At 42.8% G+C, this 23913-nt stretch overlaps 1 protein-coding gene across 2 annotated transcripts in view; it reads left to right on the top strand.

The window, feature by feature from the left end:
• The window catches only part of XPO7 (exportin 7), an 87413-nt gene extending 71033 nt beyond the window's left edge, over positions 1-16380 (top strand). The window contains exons 17-28 of one of the 2 annotated variants that reach the window (XM_079927049.1): positions 851-911; positions 1326-1434; positions 2410-2516; positions 4801-4889; positions 5628-5735; positions 7924-8006; positions 8180-8394; positions 8627-8765; positions 10604-10764; positions 12122-12220; positions 12758-12885; positions 14134-16380. In XM_079927049.1, coding sequence (XP_079783175.1) covers positions 851-911; positions 1326-1434; positions 2410-2516; positions 4801-4889; positions 5628-5735; positions 7924-8006; positions 8180-8394; positions 8627-8765; positions 10604-10764; positions 12122-12220; positions 12758-12885; positions 14134-14227 — 1393 coding nt within the window. In that variant the 3' untranslated portion in view covers positions 14228-16380. The remainder of the gene's footprint in view (positions 1-850; positions 912-1325; positions 1435-2409; positions 2517-4800; positions 4890-5627; positions 5736-7923; positions 8007-8179; positions 8395-8626; positions 8766-10603; positions 10765-12121; positions 12221-12757; positions 12886-14133) is intronic. The other variant, XM_079927048.1, reaches the window with a different exon arrangement.
• Positions 16381-23913: the final 7533 nt, after the last annotated feature.

The following is a 23913-nucleotide window of genomic DNA, read 5'->3' as shown; positions in this document are numbered from 1 at the left end:
ATTTCTCTTTTAATTTAGCTGTATGTGTACTTAAGTATCTTCCATTCTCATAGGAACCAAAGACAATACCCAAACAGAATCCAGGAATAATTCCAGACCCTAAAAAATGAGCCAACAGACAAGCTAATAGTCTACCACAGATTAATTCCTGTCTATCTCTAAGATCCAGAAATACCCAACAGGTCTGTCTGATAGGTACACACTCTTTGTAAACAAGGTTTTAGCATAGGTGGCAGCAAAGTCCATCTGAATTTTTCTATCAGCTTATAGGTGGAAGCTGCCTGATTACAAACTTTGCAATAAAAGTAGCCACTACACTTCCTCTTGACTTGGACTCAGTCTGCTGTAAAGGTTGAATTGCTCTAAGACAGCCTTTCACAACCAGGGGTCTGCAAGAGAAGTAAACCCTATAAAAATGATCTGAGTGACTTTTTTCTCAGTTCTCCCAAAGATCGTACATAGCTAGTCTCATTCTAAATGCATAGGAGAGAGGTTAATTCACCACACAGTGGATGCCTGACGTGGGCTTTAGGGCTTAATTCTCTCTTAGAAGCCCCATTGAGAAAAGCTACTCTAGGATATCATGATTCTTGGGGGAAACTGCTGAGTTTTATCTCTTTTCTTACAGATAGGACTTTGGTATGGGTATTCTCTCACTAATCAGTTAAATTCTGCTTAAAAGAGAACACCTGTTTTTCCCATTTGGCAGTGCCATACTCAAATGGTTAAGAAAAATAAGATAGCTGGGTATGGAATTCATAGTACTCTAACCTAGAAAGTGCGCATCCTGCATTAAAGATTCTTAGTTTGCCTCACACTTTCCTTGACCCTCTTCCTTTGTCTTTACATACAGTAGTGTAAGGAAACTGGTGAAGCTGAGTGCGGTACAGTTCATGCTGAACAATCACACGGTGAGTGGTTGAGCCCCTTGTCCTGGTTCTGCTCTCCAGCCACACACACACACACACTCTCAGCAAACAAGGGAGATGTTTAAGTTGAGCTGTTCGGCGCTGCTGCCGCCAAAGGCTGTGCCCTGACTCCTGTCACACTGCCAGGTTACACTTACTGTCGTGAGAGCTGCTGTTTGGGATCCAGATAACCTGAGTTATGGTGAAGTCACCGACTGTTACTCATATGGAGAGAAGTTAGTTGTAGGTAACAATAACAATAGTTTTTTTTAAAAAATTTTAATACCCCTTACACCCTTAAGGAATGATAATAGAGCCATTAGCTTGAAAGGGCTCAGTAATTCTGAAATTACTGGCTTGCATTCTACCTCTGACCCATGTTTTTATCTTTTTAACTTGTTTTCTTTTTTTCAATAGAGCGAGCACTTTTCATTTTTGGGTATTAACAATCAGTCCAACCTGACAGACATGCGGTGTCGAACTACCTTCTACACAGCACTTGGGCGTCTCCTCATGGTGGATTTAGGTACTGCAATAAGTCCTAGAGGCTCATGAAGTAATCTGGCATGGTTCTAAATTTTCACTTGAGGCTAGAAAACTAGATGTGGGGGAGGTCTTTTTTGTTGTTTCAACAGTAACAAAACTAGCTGAAATGACAGTCTGATTTCACCAAGAACAGATCATGCTATCATGGTCCCTGTAACTGGAAGAGAAAAACAGTATGAGTCTGAAGTTTTCATTTGATGTGCAGTGGTTCTAAAATTCTATTCATAATTCTCATCTATAAAATAAGGGAATTGAGAATTCCTAAATGCATCTTGTTAGCCAGATAATCCTCTCCTCCCACACTGAGGTGCAACCCACCTGAGCCGGCCAGCACTCCTCAGTACCCACTTCACTGGCACATGTGAACCAGGAGAGCTTAAGCACCTTTCTGGCTCTGGTTGTGATATTAGCAGTTTGGGCTCAACTTATAAACTGAAGCTTAATAGTATCATAATTTTTTAGCTATTTAAATTTAATCCTACTAAAATTACATTATAAAACCTTCTATATTTACGAAAGATTACTTAAAAAAACAAAAAGAAAGGTATAAAAAGAAGGGCCTCTCCACAAGCGCCTGAATGAAGTTCAAGTCTCATCTAGTTCTCATACCCCAGCCTCAGTCCTTTCTCAACTGACTATAGTTCTCAATTAAGGAAACATAAGCAACATAGTACGTTGTACACATCAGAATCTCCGATATTGAATCTCAGTATTGAAAAAATTGGGGCATCCCCGGACTAGATGATTTCTGCCGTGACGATTTTTCTAGTTTAAAAATTATTTCTATACATACATTTTATTCTGAAATTGCTACTAGTACCTATTGGGATTATCAAGGGACCCCCTCTGAATTATCCTTGGGTCTGCTCATCTGTCATACCATCTTATTTTCCATGCATACACAGCCTTGCATTTTTTTCTGTTGGGGTCACACCCCGGCTTGTTTTCCTTGCAGGAGAGGATGAAGATCAGTATGAGCAGTTCATGCTGCCGCTCACAGCAGCGTTTGAGGCTGTGGCCCAGATGTTTAGTACTAATAGTTTCAACGAGCAAGAGGCAAAGGTGAGTCCTTCACCCACTGATTGATCAGCTTCTGGTTGAGGGCAGTCCCTGAGAGAGACTTGATTGGGTAGCACTGCAGAAAATAGTGCTTATCCATAAATTTTCCACTAATTTAGCTTTTTACTCAATCTCTTGGACTCCAAGGATTTTGAAATAGAAGAACCAGTGTAAGTTTATAAACTCTATTTTTATGTTAAAGTGTGTTCTTAAAACAGCCCTTAGGATTTTTTATCTAAGTTTTTAAATGTATTAGCATCAAGTTATTTTATATGTTTTCTCATTGCCTTTTTAATCTCTGTTGTATATTTAGTTATGCCCCCTTTTCATTTTCAGTACTGCTTATTAGTGCTTTCTCTCTTTTTTCTAGACGTCTTGCCAGAGATTTGTTACTTTTTGCTTTGTTTTAGCTCCATTTTATCTGTGTTTTGTATTTCATTCATTTCTACTCTTTATCTTCATACTTTTTCCTTGGTGTTATTCTGTGGTTGTAACTTCTTAACTTTTCAGCCCTTCTTTCCTAATGTAATCATTTAAAACTATAAATATCCCTCTAGGTATATTATTCCACAAGTACTTTTTGGTTTTGGTTTTGGTTTTTTTAATTGGCATAAAACTTACTGTCTTAGCCGTTTTTAAGTGAATGGTTTAGTAGCATTAAGTATATTCATATTGTTGTGGAACAGGTCTCCAGAATCCACAAGTTTTGGTAGGTAACATTTTCCATTAGCATTCAGTTCTCTGTATTTTCTAATTTCCATTAAGATTTCTTCTTTGACCCACGAGTCATTTAGAAGGGTTTGTGAATTTCCATACAAATGGAATTTTAAAGTTACCTTTAGTTATTGATTTCTGGCTGTCAGAATGGTCATTTCTTGGTTTTTTGCTTTCCTCATCTTTTTACTTCATGCACACCTGCTCTCTTTACCTATAGATCTCTGTACCAAAACCAGAAAACACTAGACTATTAATATTTGTAGGACTTTTTTGCAGTGTTCATAATGATACTGATACTGAATTTTAGACCCACCAAATAGCTCAGGGGTATTGCCCCCCAAAATGCCAGACTTTACCTGACATTCTAAAATTCTCCTTTTTCATCTTTAGAAAGCCTCTTAGTTTTCTCTCTCCAGATTAGCAGGGAAGTCAGAGAGCAACACCATTTGCCCAACTCGCTCCTCTTTACTTCAGCGTTCTGGGGTCTGAGATGGGTACCATTCAAAGCTAAGGTTAATGTGGAACAGATCAATAACAGGATAGAGTATCAACCACTGTCAAGGATAAATGAGGGATATCAGTGAATATCAGCCCTTTCCCCCATCAAAAAACAAGTAAAATTAATGAAAGAACCACCTTGGCCATGAACTACAACCATCACCATATCTCTGTCGTGCCTCATATAACAAGTCTTTTAGATTGCCCATGTCTTAGACTTAAAATTGAGCTTATGGTATCTGTTCAGGAATAGAACTGTTTGCTTAAAGCAGACTGTTGGCAGAAGTGCAGACATTTTTGATAAATGAGTCAGAATACCCAACTGTGCCTACTGACGACTGTTAGCTTTTGAAAGCGCTTTTATTGCTGTTCAGAGCCCACTAGTAAAAGTTCTGCTGAGAAAGAGAGCACTGGATTTGGAGTCTTGGTGTTGTAAGTCCTAATCCTGGCCCTCTTGCCACCTGCCAGCACAACTATGGGCAAATTATTTGACCTCATTGGGTCTCACTCTTTTTCTGTAAAAGTATAGTATTAGTACTTTTATAGGTCCAAGATCCGGCACATCAGTCTAATTTCCAGACACCCCAACCAAAGGGCAGATACCTGTAGACTCTTGTCTTGCTTCTGGCGGAGTCTACATTTGCATTCCTGTGGCACTGGCACCTTTGTAATTAGATGTGGACCAGACCTTTAGGAATATGCCTCTTCTCCCTCTTCTTGTATGTACTTTTTTGCCTTTTTTTTCCCTTATTCTTCCTGAATAAGCTTTTTTGCTTTTCTCCTTTTTACATATGATTTATCACATTAATGTCTTAAAATTTTATCAGCCTCTATTTTTGCCATGATGGGCCAGGAACCATCCCTTTCTCTTGGAATAAAAAGCTTCCAAAACTAATTTTCCAAGTGAAGAGATTCCATTCTAGTATGGAAGAGATCGATTGAGAATATTTGGGAAGGAGTATTTGTTGAATGATGGGAGGAAGAATTTGATTACAGATATGTGAAATCCCCATCAGGTGGTTACAGGTTTGGTTTTTCTTGTATCTTAACATATTTTTGCCTTCTACTACAGCGAACTCTAGTTGGCCTAGTAAGAGACCTGAGAGGGATAGCTTTCGCCTTCAATGCCAAGACCAGCTTCATGATGCTGTTTGAATGGATGTATCCTAACTCAAACTAGGAGCGTACCACAGCAAGCCTTGACTGGAGTGTGAATGGGTGACGAAGTCATCAGGGAAGGTGGGGGGAAGGAGTTGTGAGGCAAAAGAAGGTGAAGAGTTACCCAGAAGGCCTGCCATATGTCTTGTAAGCTGTCATTCCACAGTGATCCAATAATATGATGCTGCCTGCTTTGGTCACTGAGATTGGGAAATGAGTGAGGTGGCTTCTCAGTTTCTCTTTTGGGTCCCAGTTATATACATGCCTGTGGAATTGTTGCATGGGAATTTTGCTACACTTAGAAAAGAGAGACATTACAATCTACTAAAAAAAGACAGCTGTACTAGGAATTAGAAAGTCTGACCTTACTAACTTCATAACCTTCAGCAAATCACTTCAAATCTAAGTGCCTCTGTCTCTCGGATAGTTAGGTAAAGGAACTAGCTGCTCCCCTGTCACATTACAGAAGTGGTAAGAGGACAGAACAGTATGAAATACATTGTGCTCCTCAGAAGAAAGGCATTATGTAAATTACAGTGTGTCATTAGATGCCTATTACAAGTTAAAGGACACACATCGCTTTAGCACCTTCTGGTTAGAAAGACTCTTAAGATTAGCAAGGAAGAGACGGGAAATTAGAGAACTATAATTTGGCAGACTGTGCTTGACCAGTGCTGAGAAATTATTGTAAGTTCTGTACCTTTCTGGATTCAGAATTCTTCCTTAGCTTTTCATTTACAGCTACCCATCCTACATGCCAATTCTCCAGCGGGCAATTGAGCTATGGTACCATGATCCAGCCTGTACCACACCTGTGCTCAAGCTAATGGCTGAATTGGTTCATAATAGGTAAGCAGGGAGATTTTCAAAGGGTACAGCTGCCCTTTTATCTGAAAGATCCCTAAGATAATTTGCTTTATCTAGTGTTTTCAGCAGATTGTGGAAGATATTAAGATTCACTGCTATCAAAATTTGAAAACCTCTAAAAGATTATAGTGTATGTTTTTATTTGTTTGAAAGAAGGGTGTCCCCAACCACACAATGCCATAGCTGCATGCAGGAAATAAGTCACTTTAAAAAGAGTCTCAAGGGGCCTCCCTGGTGGCGCAGTGGTTGAGAGTCCGCCTGCCGATGCAGGGGACACGGGTTCATGCCCCGGTCCGGGAAGATCCCACATGCCGCAGAGCGGCTGGGCCCGTGAGCCATGGCCGCTGAGCCTGCGCGTCCGGAGGCTGTGCTCCGCAACGGGAGAGGCCGCAACAGTGAGAGGCCCGCGTACCGCAAAAAAAAAAAAAAAAAAAAAGGTTTCAAGATAGCCACTCTTAAGAGAAGTGAATTTGGCGACCAAAATTCTGATTTCCCTGCCCACATGTATAAAAGTTAACATTTAGTGATGGTGCCACGTCCATCACATTCTATAGTTCACATTTCATAGAGACTGTTGAGAGGGATGCAGACATGTTAGAACACTCAACACTCTTTCTGCAGAAAGGGATTTGTTGGGCAGATTACAGCTGGATTGGTAAAGGTTTATCTTAAAAGTGAGAAAGATTTCCAAAATACCACATTCTAGATTTGCCCAGCAACTTAGGGATGGAAAGGAAAGAAAACTCTAGCACCTTGACTTCACTAGGATTTCAGGTCTGTATCTGCCTCTTAAGGCACCCTGAGAATTAATAATTTTTAAAACTGTCTTAGTGAAGAAGTGGGTAATATTCATAGAAGCTATAGCCTCCCATGAGGCTTATAGTTAAGACTTGTTCATTTATACAATAGACATTTAAGAACATCTACTCTTTGCCACTTAGGCACTTTCATCTCGATTGTGCCAGACAAAACCCCTGCCCACTTAGATGTTGCATTCTGGGGGGACGACAGTAAAAACAAAGTGTGGAAGATAATTTCAGACAGTGGTACATGCTATGAAAAGTTAAATAAGGCAATAAAACAGAGGGGAATTGGAAGGAGAGAAGGCCTCTCAGAGAAGGTAATATGAATGAGCAGAAAGATTCTGGTATCCCTGCAAGGATAAGGGGGGAAAGCATTCTAAACAGAAAACAACTGCAGAGGTCCCAAGATGGGATGAACTTGCTGAGACAGCAGAATGCCACTGGCTGGAGCCTGGTGAAGGAGGGGAGGTCAAGGTAGGCGACGAGTCAGACAGATCGTGTGGTGACTTAGTACAGCAGTAGTGAAGAATGGCGTGTACTCTAATTACACGGGAAGCTACTGGAGTATATTAAGCAGGAATTAAAACGGTATCATTGACATTATTTAAAGGTCTCATTCTGGCTACATGTGGAGAATGAGACTACAGGGGCAGGAGTGGAAGCAGAAGGACCACACGGGAGACGGGTGGGTTCAGGGCATATGGTAGAGCTGGATCTTGGTGGATTCTGTGTAGGGAGGGGAGGAAGAAAGAATCAAGAGGACTTCTGGGTTTGAGGCCTTAGCAGCCATGAGGTCCGTGACGCTCATTAAGCAGGAGAACAGACCAAGGAGGAGGAGCTCTGGTCTAGGGCACAGTCAGGAACCCGAAACTCAGGTTGTCGACATTGTCTGCCCTTCTGACCCCACTCCCCTTGTAACATTCTCAGTTCCTTTACAGCTTTTCCTCTTCTAAAGTGGACACGATGCTCGTACCCCTCCTTCAGTTGCCACTGAAGCTGTAAAGGTGAATGTAGATTAAAGTCTGAAGGGCTGTGAGCTAGTACGACCAAGAAGTGACTGTGATAAAAGCTAAACTTCAAGCAAATTGAGAATTTTAAGAGAATAATTTTATCTACTGCCTCATTTTCTTTGTTTCTTTTAAACGTTTTCAGCTTGAGCAGCAGAACTTGAATCTAGTATGTTGGTCTTCAAGATACAAGCCACATCACTGTTATCTTGGGTTAACTTGGTTATTTCACATTAGGATAAGTAATCTGCATGTCTTCGTGCAAAAAGTATCACCTAACGTACTCAGGGGAGAGCCTGAAGTAGCCTAGTCTTCCAGCAACATACCTCTGACTTTGTCTCCTCTGTGTTCTCTGCTCAGATCCCAGCGGCTCCAGTTTGATGTCTCTTCCCCCAATGGCATCTTACTCTTCAGAGAAACCAGCAAGATGATAACAATGTATGGTAAGTGCTTAAGAGGAGCAGAACCCTGGAAGTGAGTTCCAGCTCAGTCACCACTCTGCAGTGTGGGTCTCATACGCTCGTGTCACAGCACCAGCTGGTGCCAAGAGGACTGAGGCAGTATGTGAACTGTCAGTTACCACATGATTGAGTAAATATGTATCTTGTCTACTCAGGCAATCGCATCCTGACACTAGGAGAGGTCCCAAAGGATCAGGTCTATGCACTGAAGCTCAAGGGCATCTCCATCTGCTTCTCCATGCTGAAGGCTGCTCTCAGTGGGAGTTACGTCAATTTTGGAGTCTTCCGTCTCTATGGGGATGACGCCCTGGACAATGCTCTACAGACCTTCATCAAGCTGCTTCTCTCTATTCCCCACAGCGACCTCCTGGTAAGCCCTAAGTGTCGTTGACAGGATCCGAGCCCTACGTCATGTCAGTCTTTTTTTTTTTTTTCCTGCTGAGACCATGATTGAATGTTTCTCTGAAGAACTAGAAGCTGGCTCCACCTAGGTCTTCTGTCTTCCCGTCTGAAGGGAGCTAAGCTATTTTACTGAAGATCTTGCTCCACACATGCTGAGGTACACAGCAGCTAAGCCGATTTTCGTCCTCCTTCTCCCACAGGATTACCCCAAGCTCAGCCAGTCTTACTATTCACTACTGGAAGTCCTGACCCAGGACCACATGAACTTTATTGCAAGCCTGGAACCTCATGTCATCATGTATATTCTCTCTTCCATTTCTGAAGGACTTACTGCACTTGGTAAGTACCTGGGTGGGCGGGCGGGTGAGTTGGTTGGTTGGTTTTTACCACTTAGCTAAACAGAAGAGAGAGTCTTGCCCCAGCATCCAAAAGGATTACTGCTTTGGGGAGCGCATCCTAACAACAGAGTGTATAATTCATGGGTACGTTCTCAGGCAGCAAATACTTAGTGATGCCTTCCTGTGGACCAGGCACTGTGCTTGGCACTAAGGGTACAGTAATCAGTCCTGTCCTTTAGGAGTTTTTTATCTGGTAGATGAAATAGACATGTAAACAGACAACTGCCTGTTTACCACCCTTACCTGTGTACACACAGCAGTAGGGTAGGTACGGAGTGCTGTGGGAGGGCTCGGGAAGAATACCTAAACTCCTGGCTTTGAGGAGGTAGGGTCCTGCAAGGCTGGCTGAAAGAGTTGGCATCAAAGCGTAAACCTAACAGGTGAACCGGCCTTATCAGATTAGTGGAGGAAGAAGCTTCCTAGGAGCAGGAACTGCAAGTACTAGCACCTGTTGGCAAAAAAAACCCCAGGAAATCCAGATGGCTGGCACACTCGTGCAGAAGAGAAGAGGGGGAATGAAGTGAAGCCGGAGGGAGAGAGAGAAGCAGGGGCAAATCTGGAGATCACAAAGGCTGCCCTTAAGCCATATCAGTATGTTTGGGTTCTATCCTTGGGGCAGTGGAAGGTTTTACACAGCTAGCTCCATAAGTCTTTTCATCCTGTTCTACCTGGTTCTTGTCAACCATTTTGTTACCAAGCTGCATTCCAGCAGTCTTAGTCAGTGTGTATGTGTTCAGAGAATACAGTACATTTTTATCTTAGGCTGAGCAAAACATAAATAGGAAGATTAAGTCAACTGCAAAATAATCACAAAATATTGCAAATGCACAGAGAATGACTTTGGATTGTCTGCTGTGGTGAGTTAGCCACACCTCTGCTCTGGGCCACTTCTTTGATACGCACTTACCTCCAGCAGGGGGCGTAGCCGTATCTAGAACAGTCCAGCCGGGGTATCAGACCCTGCTTTGGAAGGCTGTTTTTTAGCTTCTTGAAAATAGAGGGACCTCTGCATGAACGGAAGCAGCATGCTTTACTCTTTTAGGCCTGTGCCTCACCTAGTCAGCTCTGTCTGCAGGCTGTGCTGCAGTGTCCCCTTAATAAAATGAATAGACAAGTCTGCAGCTTCCCACCGCACACTCCCCCAGAGATGCTATAGATAAACAAATATTACAGCGCCCCACTCTAACGAACTGTAGGTGTTGATAGGCTGTATTAGTTTAGTGACAGTCACCCAGGTAACTCAGAATATAGGCTCACACTTCAGACTTGGATTCTAATCACAGCTCTTCCAGTGACTAGCAGTGTGACCTGGTGGCAAGTCACATAACCTCTCCAAACTTCAGTTTACTCATTGGTAAAATGGAACACCTACCTCCTGGAGTTCTCAAGAGGATGAAATAGAGATGATAACCTGTAAAGTCCTTAGCACAATGTCTGGCACAATAAAAATACTTGCTATATTGTAAGCTATTTGATATTTTTTATGAAGCATAAGACATAAATCCACATCATATTGAGTCAATAATTTCAATATTGTTTATACTATTATCTATTGTGACAGGCTCATTTTCAAACTTAGAATTGGACCTTGCTGTATGATGAGGGTGAGAGGTTAACAGGCAGCATCCCAAGCCGTGGTCTTGGCTGCACTGACCACAGTTCCCAGTCTGACTGGGGACCTCTGTGGGAGCTCAGCTAAGGGCAACTTATGTTCACCTGAGTCACCATGAGCAGCTTAGCATCCCTGCTCTATTCCACCCCTCCCCCTCTTTCTTCCAGACACCATGGTATGCACAGGCTGCTGCTCCTGCCTGGACCACATTGTGACATACCTCTTCAAGCAGCTTTCACGTAGCACCAAGAAGAGGACAACGCCCCTGAACCAGGAGAGTGACCGCTTTCTGCATATCATGCAGCAGCATCCAGAGATGATCCAGCAGGTAAGGAGTATGAGGGCTAGGAGGGCTAGGAGGAGTATGAGGGCTAGGAGGCAGTGTGGGTGTCCCACGGTGCGAGAACCTCTCTGTGAGAGAGGAGAGGCCAAGCGAGAGGAAGAGTCTGACTAACATCTCACCTGGTTAATGCTGCCAAGCTGAATTTTACACCTTAAAATTGCAGTGGATTTTCAGTTACCTGAGTAATCACTGGATATGGATATAGAAAATCTGAAAAAATCAAATTCTGAATTGTTCTCCGAGTGTCACACTAACCCCCATGCCTTGGGCCTGTCCCATGAGCACTATCCTCCTTCCGTGACAGTGACTTTGCTCATCCATTGCTGTAAATGGAGCATGAGTTAGCAGTATCCAGCTGTAAAACTTGTACTGCCACTTGCAAAACAGAAACAAGAGTGCAGGACAGGGAATTTCCTGGCGGTCCAGTGGTTAGGAGTCCAAGCTTTAACTGCCAAGGGCGTGGGCTCGTTCCCTGGTTGGGGAACTAAGATCCCCGCAGTCCTCGTGGCGCAGCCAAAAATAGATTGTACCACCTTTGCTTTCAATTTAAAAAAAAAAAAAAGAGGGGCTTCCCTGGTGGCGCAGTGTTTGAGAGTCCGCCTGCCGATGCAGGGGACACGGGTTCGTGCCCCGGTCCGGGAAGATCCCACATGCCGCAGAGCGGCTGGGCCCATGAGCCACGGCCGCTGAGCCTGCGCTTCCGGAACCTGTACTCCGCAACGGGAGAGGCCACAACAGTGAGAGGCCCGCGTACTGCAAAAAAAAAAGTGCAGGACAAAAAGAGATAACTGACCATGTGGAGATCAAACCATATGCTTACCCTAATTTTATTTGTATGCAACATCTTTTCAAAAATAAGATTTGCAGGAATGTACCAGATAAAAATACATAAGGAAAAAGAATCAATGGAAGTAGACTTTTAGCCAATAATATTTTAACCAATCTCATCTTTGTCTACGTTGTTCTCTAAAGGAGTAGTGAACATCCCCAAAATGTTATAAAGCTCTCTCTTCTGAGAAAAGATCCTGGGAGCTATAGTGCAAGGTGATTTTGCCTATTATAATCATTTACTTGACCCATCCCATTACCCACAAAACTCTAGGTTAACTGGAAAGGCCCATTTTTAATTGAATTTTCAAACCAATTTAAAGAACAAGAAAGGAAGTATCTTAGAAACAAAACTTACCTTGTAATAGAAGATTTAAATGAAGCTTCATGAAATATTCGTCTGGTTTACTCTAGATAGAAAAGACCTTCAACCTAATGAACACCTGTTTGGAATCTGTAATTCTATCTTGAGTAGCCACACACTAGGTCACTGCCTCAGATTCTCCATTTCCAGATGCTGTCAACGGTGCTGAACATCATCATCTTCGAAGACTGCAGGAACCAGTGGTCTATGTCCCGACCCCTACTCGGCTTGATACTACTTAATGAAAAGGTAAGAGAACAGCTCCCTGGTGTCCAGGGCACTGAGAAACACTTACAGCAACACCCTACGGTGGTGAAAGAGGGAAAGTGGCCCATTCTCTGAGCATGTCCTATTCATGCTCTGAAAGGCATATAATCACTTAACGGTTAGAAGTCAGCACCTGTGGCAGTTCAGACAAAAGGGAAAGGATGAGGAAGTGTGACAAGGAGAGGAGATACCTAGAAATCAGAGCACCTAAGGCCTAAGGTCTAGTTCCAGCTCTGCCATAAACAGACATAAATAAGTCTAGAGATTCCTATGAAAGAAGAATCTGGATCAGATGACCCTCACAGCATTTACAAATTTAAAACTCTAGATTTTTAAGTAAGATAAAGATATATTATCCTACAGGTACTTGCTTGAACTTTAAGAAAAACCAAGTATCCAATTTTAATAGATATTCCATTTCTTGGAGGAGAACACTCCTTCCACTCTGCAGATGATGGAGGGCTAGTCAGCCTTTCCCCATCTTCTCTCCTTACTGCCCCCCCCCACTTTGCCCTACAGTATTTTTCTGACCTAAGGAACAGTATCGTGAACAGCCAGCCACCAGAGAAGCAGCAGGCTATGCATCTGTGTTTCGAAAACCTGATGGAAGGCATTGAGCGAAATCTTCTAACGAAAAACAGAGACAGGTGAGTGTAGAAGGCTCTGGCAAGAAACCCTAGGCAAGTGTTACTTTTCAAATCATTGAAATGAGGGAGACTCCTTAAAAGTCTTTTAGAGGCCGTCTAAAGCAGTGCTGCCCAATAGAAAAGCAAGCCACAAAGTAATTTTAAATTTTCTAGTTGCCACAACTAAAAAGGCTAAAAAGAAACAGACAACATTCATTTTAATATATTTTATTTAACCCATGTATCCAAAATAATGTGTCCATGTGTAATCAATATTTTTAAATTGAGAATTTTAAGATTCTTTTTGTTGTACTAAGTCTTCAAGATCCTGTGTATTTTACACTTAACAGGGCATCTCAATTCATATGCTACCTTTTTTTTTTTTTTTTTTTTTTTTTGGTGGTACGCGGGCCTCTCACTGTTGTGGCCTCTCCCGTTGCGGAGCACAGGCTCCAGACGCGCAGGCTCAGCCGCCATGGCTCACGGGCCTAGCCGCTCCACGGCATGTGGGATCTTCCCGGACCGGGGCACGAACCCGTGTCCCCTGCATCGGCAGGCGGACTCTCAACCACTGCACCACCAGGGAAGCCCCATATGCTACATTTTCATCGGAAATACTTGATTTGTATTTAGATTTCATAAAACTTACAGTTGCAATTAGATTCCCATACTCAAGTTGTTCCAAACATACTTAGAAGTTGTCCAATAACTGAATTGAACGTCAGGTTTTTCTAAATTGATTTTTAAATTTTCTTTAATTTTAATTAATTTAAAAATGGCATTTTAATTAAGGTGCGATTGGGGAACTGAATTTTAAATTTCTTTTAATTGGATTCGGTTCCTCAGTTGCACTGAGCACAGTTCAGGTGGTCTACAGCCACGTGTGGCTAATGGCTGCCATACTGGACAGCACAGGTCTCTTGGCATTAAGAAATGAGACAGCTTCATCCTCTCCCAGCTCTCACTTTGTGAGGGTTACTTCCCGTCTCTGTCAGTGAGATTCCTTTTGTGCTGCCATGAACCCAAGGTGATCCTCAGAGCCCCAGATTTTACCAGATCTCGAGGCCTGCCATGAAGTTGTCAGGTAGAAAGGGGTGCAAAACTAGCCCAGACTTTCCCTTAAAGTCTTAAGACTGAGATTAACTGACCTTAGAAACAACCGATTCATACGTTCTGCCTCTCAGTAGGCACTTGTCTGCTAGAAACATTTTAGGCAAAGATCTTTCCCTTCCACCCTGCTCCCCCAACCTACATGCATCCTCTCTGTAGGTTCACCCAGAATCTGTCAGCATTCCGTCGAGAAGTCAACGACTCGATGAAGAATTCCACTTACGGCGTGAATAGCAATGATATGATGAGCTGACACCTCCTTGGACTCTACCTGTACAGAGCAGCGTCCCTTTGGTCTGGCCCAGAGGGGCGAACAATTACAGTGGAGAGGGCCTGGCTGATCCCGGCCCCCTCCTCCAGGGGTGTGGGGAAAATGGCAAAGGTCAACTAGCTTCTTCCCCAGGGAATAGGGGTGTGAGTGCACTCACTAGGGGGGGCAGGGCGCTGCTGGTTCCTGGGGGATTGGGTGGGAAGGGTGGTGGGAGGAGATAGAGACACAAATGTGTGAGACTCCAGCCCCCTCCTCCTGGGGCCGCCCACGGGGAAAGAACCCCAGTGTCCTGTCACAACCTGCCTTGTATAAACATGTACATTTTTTCATAACATTTTGAACAAGGTTTATATTGACTCAAGTTTAAAAACAAAGTGTGACTGAAAAATTTTTACAGAGTCTAGTGCACCAATGCTGATGTGAGGGGTTATGTATGCGAGTGAGGAAAAAATGTGTATTCTGGTGGCCTGAAGCTTTACTGGACGAGGATGTGTGAACGTGCAGAGATATATTTAGTGACACAGTGTAGAGAGGCAAAAAGAAAAAAAAGACAAAAAAAAGTAAAAATTCCAAATGTATATTTTTTCTTATTACCCTTTCCTTGCCCCCCAAATTATCACTTCCTGTTACTGTATCACCCTTGTTATTAGGAACTCTAAGCCATGCGGAGCACCATCCCTCCCCCTTCAACCTAGATGCTGCCCTAGGTCCCTTGGCCTCTTGCGGTGACAGACAACTCCAGCTAAAAGTGTTTGGTGTTCTTAGCTTCATCCTCTTTCCCACTTTGCTTATCCCCATCCTCAGACATATGCCTCTTGCTTTTAAAAGCCAGATGTAACTCTATGATTTAGGGTTCTCGGTCTCTGTACAAGTGGAGACCAGAGAGAAGGAATTAAGCCAGTTGCTCTCCTGTTGAGCAATCTGGATGAGTCCACCAGAGGCCCAGTCGTGTGTGGCCAATAACGTTTAGTCTTCCCCAGCCCTCGAGGCAGTGTGTGTGGATGTGTGCGTGTGGATATTTATATATGTACCCTGCACTCGTGAATGTATGAACTGGAGGAAGTTACTACAGCGGAGGGGTTCTTAATAACAAGGTCTACCTAGCATGAAGTATTTAACATTCTCCCACCCCTTTAAAAATATACATTTTTATAAAATGAAAACCATAATAAATGTTTTGAATATTAAAAAAAATTAACCTACGGAGGAAAATTAATGGAGAAAGCTATTTGCCTTGTACTTTTTCCACAATTGTTGCTGCTAGTTGTACGCATCTCTAGTTCAGCTCTTGCCCATGGGACACTCATCAATTAGGTTTTTTTTTTATTTCTCTCCTCTACCCCCAGAAACAAGCCTGTTAATTTTTTTTTCCTTCTCCTCTGGCGACTGTGTGGTGAATCCTTTCTTGCGTGATCAGGTTGCGGATAGACTTGTAAGGGTGTTTGCTGCATACAGTGTAAGCATTGTGACCGCCAATAAACTTCAATGGTTTCTACTGACCTGGTTTCAGCAATCAAGTCTAGTGTGTCTGCAGGGACATGTCTCACTCTGAACTCATGAAGATGTTTGGAACATGCATTCCTAAAAGCTAGTGGGTGACAGGCATCCCTCAACCTTGTGAAATTAGCTTCTCATTGGACTAAGTCTGACTCAATGTCATTTAAAAATAGGATTCATTTAGTTGATATATATCTGTATGTAAAAAATGTGCTGGGTCCACAGTTATAAAAGTGAAGCCACTTTACGAGCTTCCAGGTGGTAACCAAGAAAGAATAATTGCAGAAATCCCAGTTTAGTTAATGTTCTGACATATGCTCCTTAATGTGGGCTGGGTTTCACTCATTAGACCCCGACAAGTTCAAGGATAAGTCTTATCCCCCAAAATACTTGGCAGACCTCATGAGCCAGAACTGTCAAATGAAGAACACTACCAGGAACAGGGACTGTTCCTCATCCCCCATGCTATGTAGTGCCTAGGTGTTAAAGAATTTAGTTGCCAGGAACACTGAAAAGTATTAAGGTTCTGCGATACCTACCTGTACCTTAATGCAGAGTTGTATTCAATAATCACAGACTCTAGAGAGCCACTCTTGTCCACTACACATACTGCTACCTTTGTCTGCTGTTTCGGTCTCTGGCCCAAAGTTATTTCACACGCCCCCCCCCCGAAAAAAAAATGTATTCTAATAGCTGGAAGGCAAATAGAATTGATTCATCTTAGCCAAGTCTATCTCTAAACCGAATAGAAAATGGTCAGGCTGCATTAATATGTAGAACACACCAGTCACATGTTCCAGTGACCTGGAATTCTAATTCTGCAGTAAATAAGACCAAAAAATAACTTTCTCACGGGTACTTGAAGAAGAAACCGTCTCCCCCAACTATCCTGAGCTGCTGATTGACCAGCAAAACCCCATACCCCTCCCTTTCCTTCCACAAAAACAATTTCAGAAGAAACTCACCAGAGCTGGTGTCTCCTCAGTGCAGCCCTAAGCACAGTCCAGTCATGACTAACTGCCATGGGGAAAATCTTCCCCAACCACATCAAACTTTTTAAACAGTGAAGCTGCTCCTTTCTTAATTGACAGTTATAAGAGGGTGACCCAGAAAACAGCCTTTCTTTCTGATCAGTTATCAGCAATTTCACATGACTCAACCTAGTAAATGTGCAGGCCAGTTATCTTTAAACCTTGGTTTCCTCAAGACATCTTGTGGAGGTCTTATTCAGTTGAAGCATGAGTTTATTACCGTCTAGGCTATCCTGGGCATCAAGTCAAGTGTCTTTTGGCAGTGTTTCCTGACACAAACTACACTGACAAAACACCTGAAGTCTTGACTAAGGATTATTAAACTGTGTTATGTATGTATGTATATATTGGTTTGCTGGCTCTGCCAACGAATAGGGTTATTTATTCCCACGAAAGTATAAATCAGACAAAGGATGAAGGATGAAATTTTAGGTTTTTAGATTTTAAGAAGCAAGGACTTTCAGCCAAGTATCATTTTTCTAATGACAAATGACAACCTACTAAGAAATAATAGTTTTGTATTCTGCAAACACAAACTTATTCTTCAGAACTTGTTTTCTTCCCCCCAAGTGGAAAAATATTCTAATACCTTATGAAGTTTCAACCAAGTTGAAAAACAGACCACTTTTCAAAATATCCATGGTCATGGGGTAAGATGAATTAACTCCAGAGAGCCCAAACACCTCTCTATATCCTATCTACCACCAGCCAACCCTCCCGCCACCCAAGATTTTCAGCTAGATCTACAAACGTTAAGTTGCCATGTGCAGCTACCCAAGTGCCAAAGCAGAAAAGGAAAGCAAAGATAATTACAGGGAAACTGCAAAAGCCGTAACTGATTAACAGGGCCTGGGAAAATGTAAATGACTGTAACTATTTTAAAGTCCTAGTTCTTTAAATACTTTTAAAGTAAACTTGAAAGGATAAAAATGTACTCACCAGCCATAATTAATACAACAACCGATTAGGTGGTAAATAACGTCTAAGAGGATTCTTGCCTCCGTAGCATGTCTCCTGGGTCCATCACATCTACTTTGGGTTTCTTAGATACCCTGGAATTCACTGGTCAGCCACTTTTGTGTATTTCAGGTCAATGGGTCACTAAACAAATCAGCTGCCAGACAGTGGGACATCAAATGATCAGACTGGAGGATGAAATCAAGCTTGCAATATTATGCCTCCTTCCTCAGAAAACCCTTATGGTTCTCAGGACTGCCTGACTGCTGCCGTCTGTTCATTCATCAGCATCCACTATAAGCCAAATATCTTTTTGAGGGTCAGCAACAGAAAAGGAAACTAAACAGAAAAGCAAAGAATATCATTTGCAAAAGGCAAATTCATTGCCACTCTTGTGTGTAAGATCCCCAACAGTACAAACTGATTCCAAAACAGTGTAGTGAACAATACTTATACAAGCACCGTACACAGTTATACTTTAAATTCTGCTTGACAATCATGAAGACAGACAACTCATAATAAATGTTAAGCATAACAGCATCACCTGTATGGCCCAAACCATCCCATTACTGGGTTACAAAAGAATGAAGAGTGACAAGTGGGGAATCTCCTAACCCCTGCTACTGGATAACAAATTAATCAAGTCCATGCATATCTGGATTCAAGGTCTGGAGGACAACCAAACCCAGGATAAAAACTGATTAACTGGACAATGGATTTGGCCTTATGTAAAGCTCGGAGGGGCCACTCTTCCCACGTCTGATAGCAGTGAAAGGGTGGGCAAAGGTAAGAGCAGTACCTTCGAAGCCAGAACCCACACCATACCTCCTCAGCTCTTAAAGACTGATGACACTGCAGTGAGAGTAAGGCCTCCTCAAGGCTGAATTAGTTCACCTGGAAAATTAGTGGCAATGAAATCACTTTTCAGTTTAAGTATATAACAGGCCATTATCATTTATATTTACCAGGAAACCAGTTCCCGACCCTTTAACACCTTGCAGTCTGGGACATGTCACACAGCAAACAAGTCATAAACTACCAGCCGAGGAGCTGGGTGCAGGAGAACGCTTCCACCCAACTAGGCCGCGGCCGCTGCCGTATCTTCCTCCACATCCTACCTCGTGCCTTTAACCCCGTCTGCAGGGCCCTCTCCTCTCCGTCTAAACTTTCTTGCCCTTTGCTCACCTTTACAAACCCAAAGTAGAGTCCCACTTCCTCTGTGAAGTCTCCCCCTACTGTCCCTAAGTCTCACGGGTTTATCTGAGTTATTGCTAACCCCACTCCCTCCTCGTCCCAGCAACCAAAACGTGCTCCTCGGGAGCCGGGGCCACACGGAAAAGATCATAATGATTGAAAGGATGTGTATCTGGGGCGTGGGAAAGTCTGCAGAAGATGGGAAGTGGGAGTTGGAGAGTAACCGCACCTTCATTTGGGTGAAGCCCCTGCAGAGCGAGCCCTGGGCTGCCTGCGTTGAGCGGGTTAAATTCACATCGTTACCACAGGCCTCTACCAAACGGAAAAGAGCAGAAGCCTCTGACACCAGCCGCACGCGCTGCGAAGGAAAGAGAAACAACTCACCCCCAACCCGGCACAACTTCCGAACAAGCCTCCGCGCCCCGGAGGCGTTTCGGGGCGTTCCTTCCGTCCCCGCCGCGCCTGCGCACTCTCCCCAGGCGCGTCCTCTCCGCGTCGACGCTCACCCCACTTCCGCCGCTGTGCGCAGGCGCAGTCATGACTCCTTAAGGCTGGTGTTCTCTTTGGTTGCCGGGGCGTTCTTCTTGGGCAAGGCCCCAGTTGGGCCGTGTGCCCGGTGGGGGTATCCACGGTGATAGTCACAGAGGCACTGTTCAAGGACTTGATCCCTGGATGGGAAGAACTCAGTGGAGTGGTCAAACAAGCTGAAAAGGTTGATCATTGCGCGCTCTGTTTGCTCTGGGATAACTGAGGAGCCACCAAGAGGAGCGTTAACGCAGGAACGAGCTAATCGGAAGAAGGGAAGAACACTCAAGCAGCGCAAAAACCCTGGGGCATGAAACATCTTGTACCTTTTTAGGAGCTGCAAAAACAGTATGACTGGAGGGAGAGTGCAGTCCCCTACGTGTCTGGATGAAGGGTGGGGCACAAGAGGTTGGGATTTGATCCTAAAAGCCATTAAGTTTGAAAGCAGCCTAGTAACCAATCTGTAACTCACCAACTAGTGAGTAATAAAGATTTGAACCAAGACGAGGGCTGTGGAGAGAGCTGGGAAATACTGGGGTCAAGGGGTGGAATCAACAGGACTTTGGGAGAGTACAGGAAAGTGGATTGTAGTATGATTCAATTGTAGTATGCTTCTGCTTTTGCAAGCAGAGCACCTGGAATTCAACAAAAAAATCAGAAAATAGAAGAGGGAACACTCCCAATCATTTTATGAAACAAGCACTCCCTCATACCAAAACCAAAGACATTATAGAAGAAAAAAGAAAACTTCAGGCTGATATCCTCATGAACATGAATGCAAAAATACTTAACAAAATATAAACAAATCAAATCCAGGAATATATAAAAAAGCATAATACATCGTGACCAAGTGGGATTGGTCCTAGAAATGCCAGGTTGGTTTAAAACATTCAAAAAATCAGTAACTAATTCATATAAACAAAGGCAAAAAAGTTTGGTCCTCTCGATAGATAAAAAGCATATGGCAAAATTCAATACTCATTCATAATAAAAAAAAATTCTCAGCAAACTAGGATTAGAAAGAAACATTCTTAAGAAGACATCCATGAAAAACCTACCACCAACAACATACTTAAAGGCAAAAGACTGAATGTTTCCCCTAAGATGGAAAACAAGGAAAGGATGCCCACTGTTACCACTTCTATTCAACATTGTACCTGAGGTCCTAACTAGAGCAAATAGGCACAAAAATAAATAAATATACAAATAAAAGACACACAGATCAAAAAGGAAGAAGTAAAACTGTCTTTATTCACAGATGTTGTGATTTGGGGTACAAAAAAGCTACTGGAACTAATAAATGAATTTAGCAAAATCAGAATACAAGGTCAGTATATGAAAGCCAACTGTATTTCTATATACTAAAAACAAATTATTAGGACATGAAATTTTGAAGTATATACTATTTGGTATAGCATCTGAAAACATGAAATAAATTTAATAAGAGGTGTGCTGGATCTGAACACTAAAATCTGTAAAACATCGCTGAGAAAATTAAAGATCTAAATAAATGAAGCGATTACAACGTGTTCATGCATTGGATGTCTCAAAATCGGGATGACAATTCTCCCAAAATTGAACTATGCATGCAACAGGATCCCAATAAAATCCCAGAAGGCTTTTTTTTTTTTTTTAGAAACTGGCAAGCTGATTCTAAAATTTATAAGAAAATGCAAAGACTCTGGAAGAGCCAAAACAGTTTTGAAATAGAAGAACAGAGTTGAAGGACTCAACTACCTGATTTCAAGATTTACTATAATGCTACAGTAGTCAAGACAGTGTGGTATCAGCACTAGGGTATACAGACCAATGTAACAATAAAATCCAGAAATAGACCAACATATATGGTTAATTGATTTTTGACAAAAATGCCAAGGCAGTTCAATAGAGAAAGAGTCTTTTCCAAAAATGGTGCTAGAGGGATTATATAACCACTTAGGAGGAAAAAAAGGAACCTTGACCCTTACCAAACACTATGCACAAAAATTAACTTCAAATGGATCACAGTTTTAAAAGTGAAAGCTCAAACTACAAGGCTTCTAGAAGGAAACAGGAAAATTTTTAATGGGTTAAGCAAATATTTCTTAAAATACCAAAAGCATAAGGCATAAAAGCAAGAAATATTTGACTTCATCAAATTTTTAAATTTCTGCTCTCCAAACGATACCATTTTTTTAAATGAAAAGACAAGCCATAGATGGGAGTGAAAAATCTTTGGAATACGTATACTTGACACAGAACAGGCATCCAAATATATATAAAGAACCACAATTCAATAAGAATAACTCAATTTTAAAATGAACAAAATATTTGAACAGGTATTTTTGCAAAAGAAGATACACAAATGACCAATAAACATTTGAAAAAATACTCAACATCATTTGTCATCAAAAAAAGATAAAAACCACATGTCACTCTATACATCCACTAGAATGGCTAAAATTAAGAAGACTGACAATGCCAAGTGCTGACAAAGATGTAAAGCAACTGGAATTTTCATACATTTCTGGTAGAAATGCAAACTGGTACAGGATTTTTTTAAATAGTTTTACAGTTTCACATAAAGTTTAATGCACACCAAATGATCCAGCAATTCCACTCCTAGGTATTTATCCTAGAAAAACTAAAACATATATCCATGCAAAGACTTGCTCTCAAATGTTCATAGCATTTTTATTCATAATAGTCCACAACTGGAAACTACCCAAAATATCCATCAACAGGTGTTATCAGTCAGGGATGTAGCACAAGGAATTGGCTAATGCAATCGTAAGAGGTGGCTAGGCAAGTCTGAGATCGGTAGGACAAGTTGTCAGGAAGAGCAGGCTGGAAGCTCTCTGGCAGGAGCTGAAGCTGCAGACCACACGCAAAACATCTTCAGGGAAACTTCAGTTCTGCTCTTAAGGCCTTTCAACTGATTGGATCAGACCCACCCATGGTACTGAAGGTAATCTTTCCATAAAGGCAACTGATTGTAGATGTTAATCGCATCCACAAAATACCTTCAGTAGCAACTGCCAAGTAGAAGGTGTCAGCCACACCCTCAGTGTGATTGAATAACTGGGTGCAATAGCCTAGCCAAGCTGACACATAAAACTGACTAGCAGGGCTTCCCTGGTGGCGCAGTCGTTGAGAGTCCGCTTGCCATTGCAGGGGACACGGGTTCGTGCCCCGGTCTGGGAGGATCCCACATGCCGCGGAGCGGCTGGGCCCGTGAGCCATGGCCGCTGAGCCTGCACGTCCGGAGCCTGCGCTCCGCAACGGGAGAGGCCACAACAGTGAGAGGCCCGCGTACCAAAAAAAAAAAAAAAAAATTGACTAGCAGGTATCTGGATATACAAGTGTGGAGCACTACTCAACGATACACAGAAACAAACTACTGATAGCACAACTATGGATAAATGAATCTCAAACATTCTGCCCAGCGAAAGAGGGCAGACCAAAAGACCCTGTATGATTCTACTTATATGAACTTCTAGGACAGTCTACTAATCTACAGTGTCAGAAAACAGGTAAGTGTCTGATGCCAAGTAGACAGTAAGGGGAGGATATGCACTGCAAAGGGAAACGAGAAAATTTGGGGGCGTAACAGAAATTGTGACTTGGCTGTGGTGATGGCCACATGGTGTATACATCTGTCAAAATTCAAATTATACACTTTAAACTGGTACATTTTTGTATATGAATTATTGCTCAATAAAGCTGGTATTTTAAAAAGAAAAAAAAAACTGCTTCTTGCACAGCAGAAGCTCCAATCAGGGTTGCAGAAAGATAAATCCAGTTCCTCCAGCACCATTTTTGGAAAAGACTATCCTTTCCCTTGACACCTTGGTTGAAAATCAGTGAACTTTATATGCAGGTGAGAAGTTTCCAGGATGCGAATGATGGATATGAATGCAATGAGAGAGATTCCTGGTTATTTCTGTCTCCCAAACAGAGGCGTTACTTGAGGGCGGTGGTCAGCTGAAAAGCTTCCTCCTCTTCACTACCCCCCACCCAAACAAACATTTAAGGGCATCACTGTGCTGTGTGAACTGCTGTTTGTGAAATGACGCCCTTGTAAGGTCACTCGCAGTGCCCCGTGGTGTATTCCACCCCTTCCTAGCCTTGGGAGAAGTCATCCTTCTGGAAACAGGGCTCTTCCTCTCCGAGGACCACAGCCCTGAGGGTCAGGCCCTCTGGGCCTGGCAAGAGGCCCACACTTAGAAGGTAGGGAAAGGACACGAAGAAAGACGATGAGCACGAAGGACCGACAAGGCTGCGCTTCCTACCTGGTAGCAAAGCATCTCCACGCTGGGCGCTGGGCGGGCTCCGGCAGCAGACCTCAGTCAGTCCCTATTGGTCAGGACCGTGGTTCTCACGGTGCGGTCCTGGCCCACCGGCGTCCGCCTCACCTGGCACCTGTTAGAAATGCTAATTCTCTGGGTCACACCCAGACCTCCCCGTGGGAAACGATGGAGGTGG

This window comes from Stenella coeruleoalba, assembly GCF_951394435.1.
Source record: "Stenella coeruleoalba genome assembly, chromosome: 7".
Lineage (NCBI taxonomy): Eukaryota > Metazoa > Chordata > Mammalia > Artiodactyla > Delphinidae > Stenella > Stenella coeruleoalba.
The sequence above is the reverse complement of the archived record's forward strand: the minus strand, read 5'-3'. Positions and strand labels throughout refer to the sequence as shown.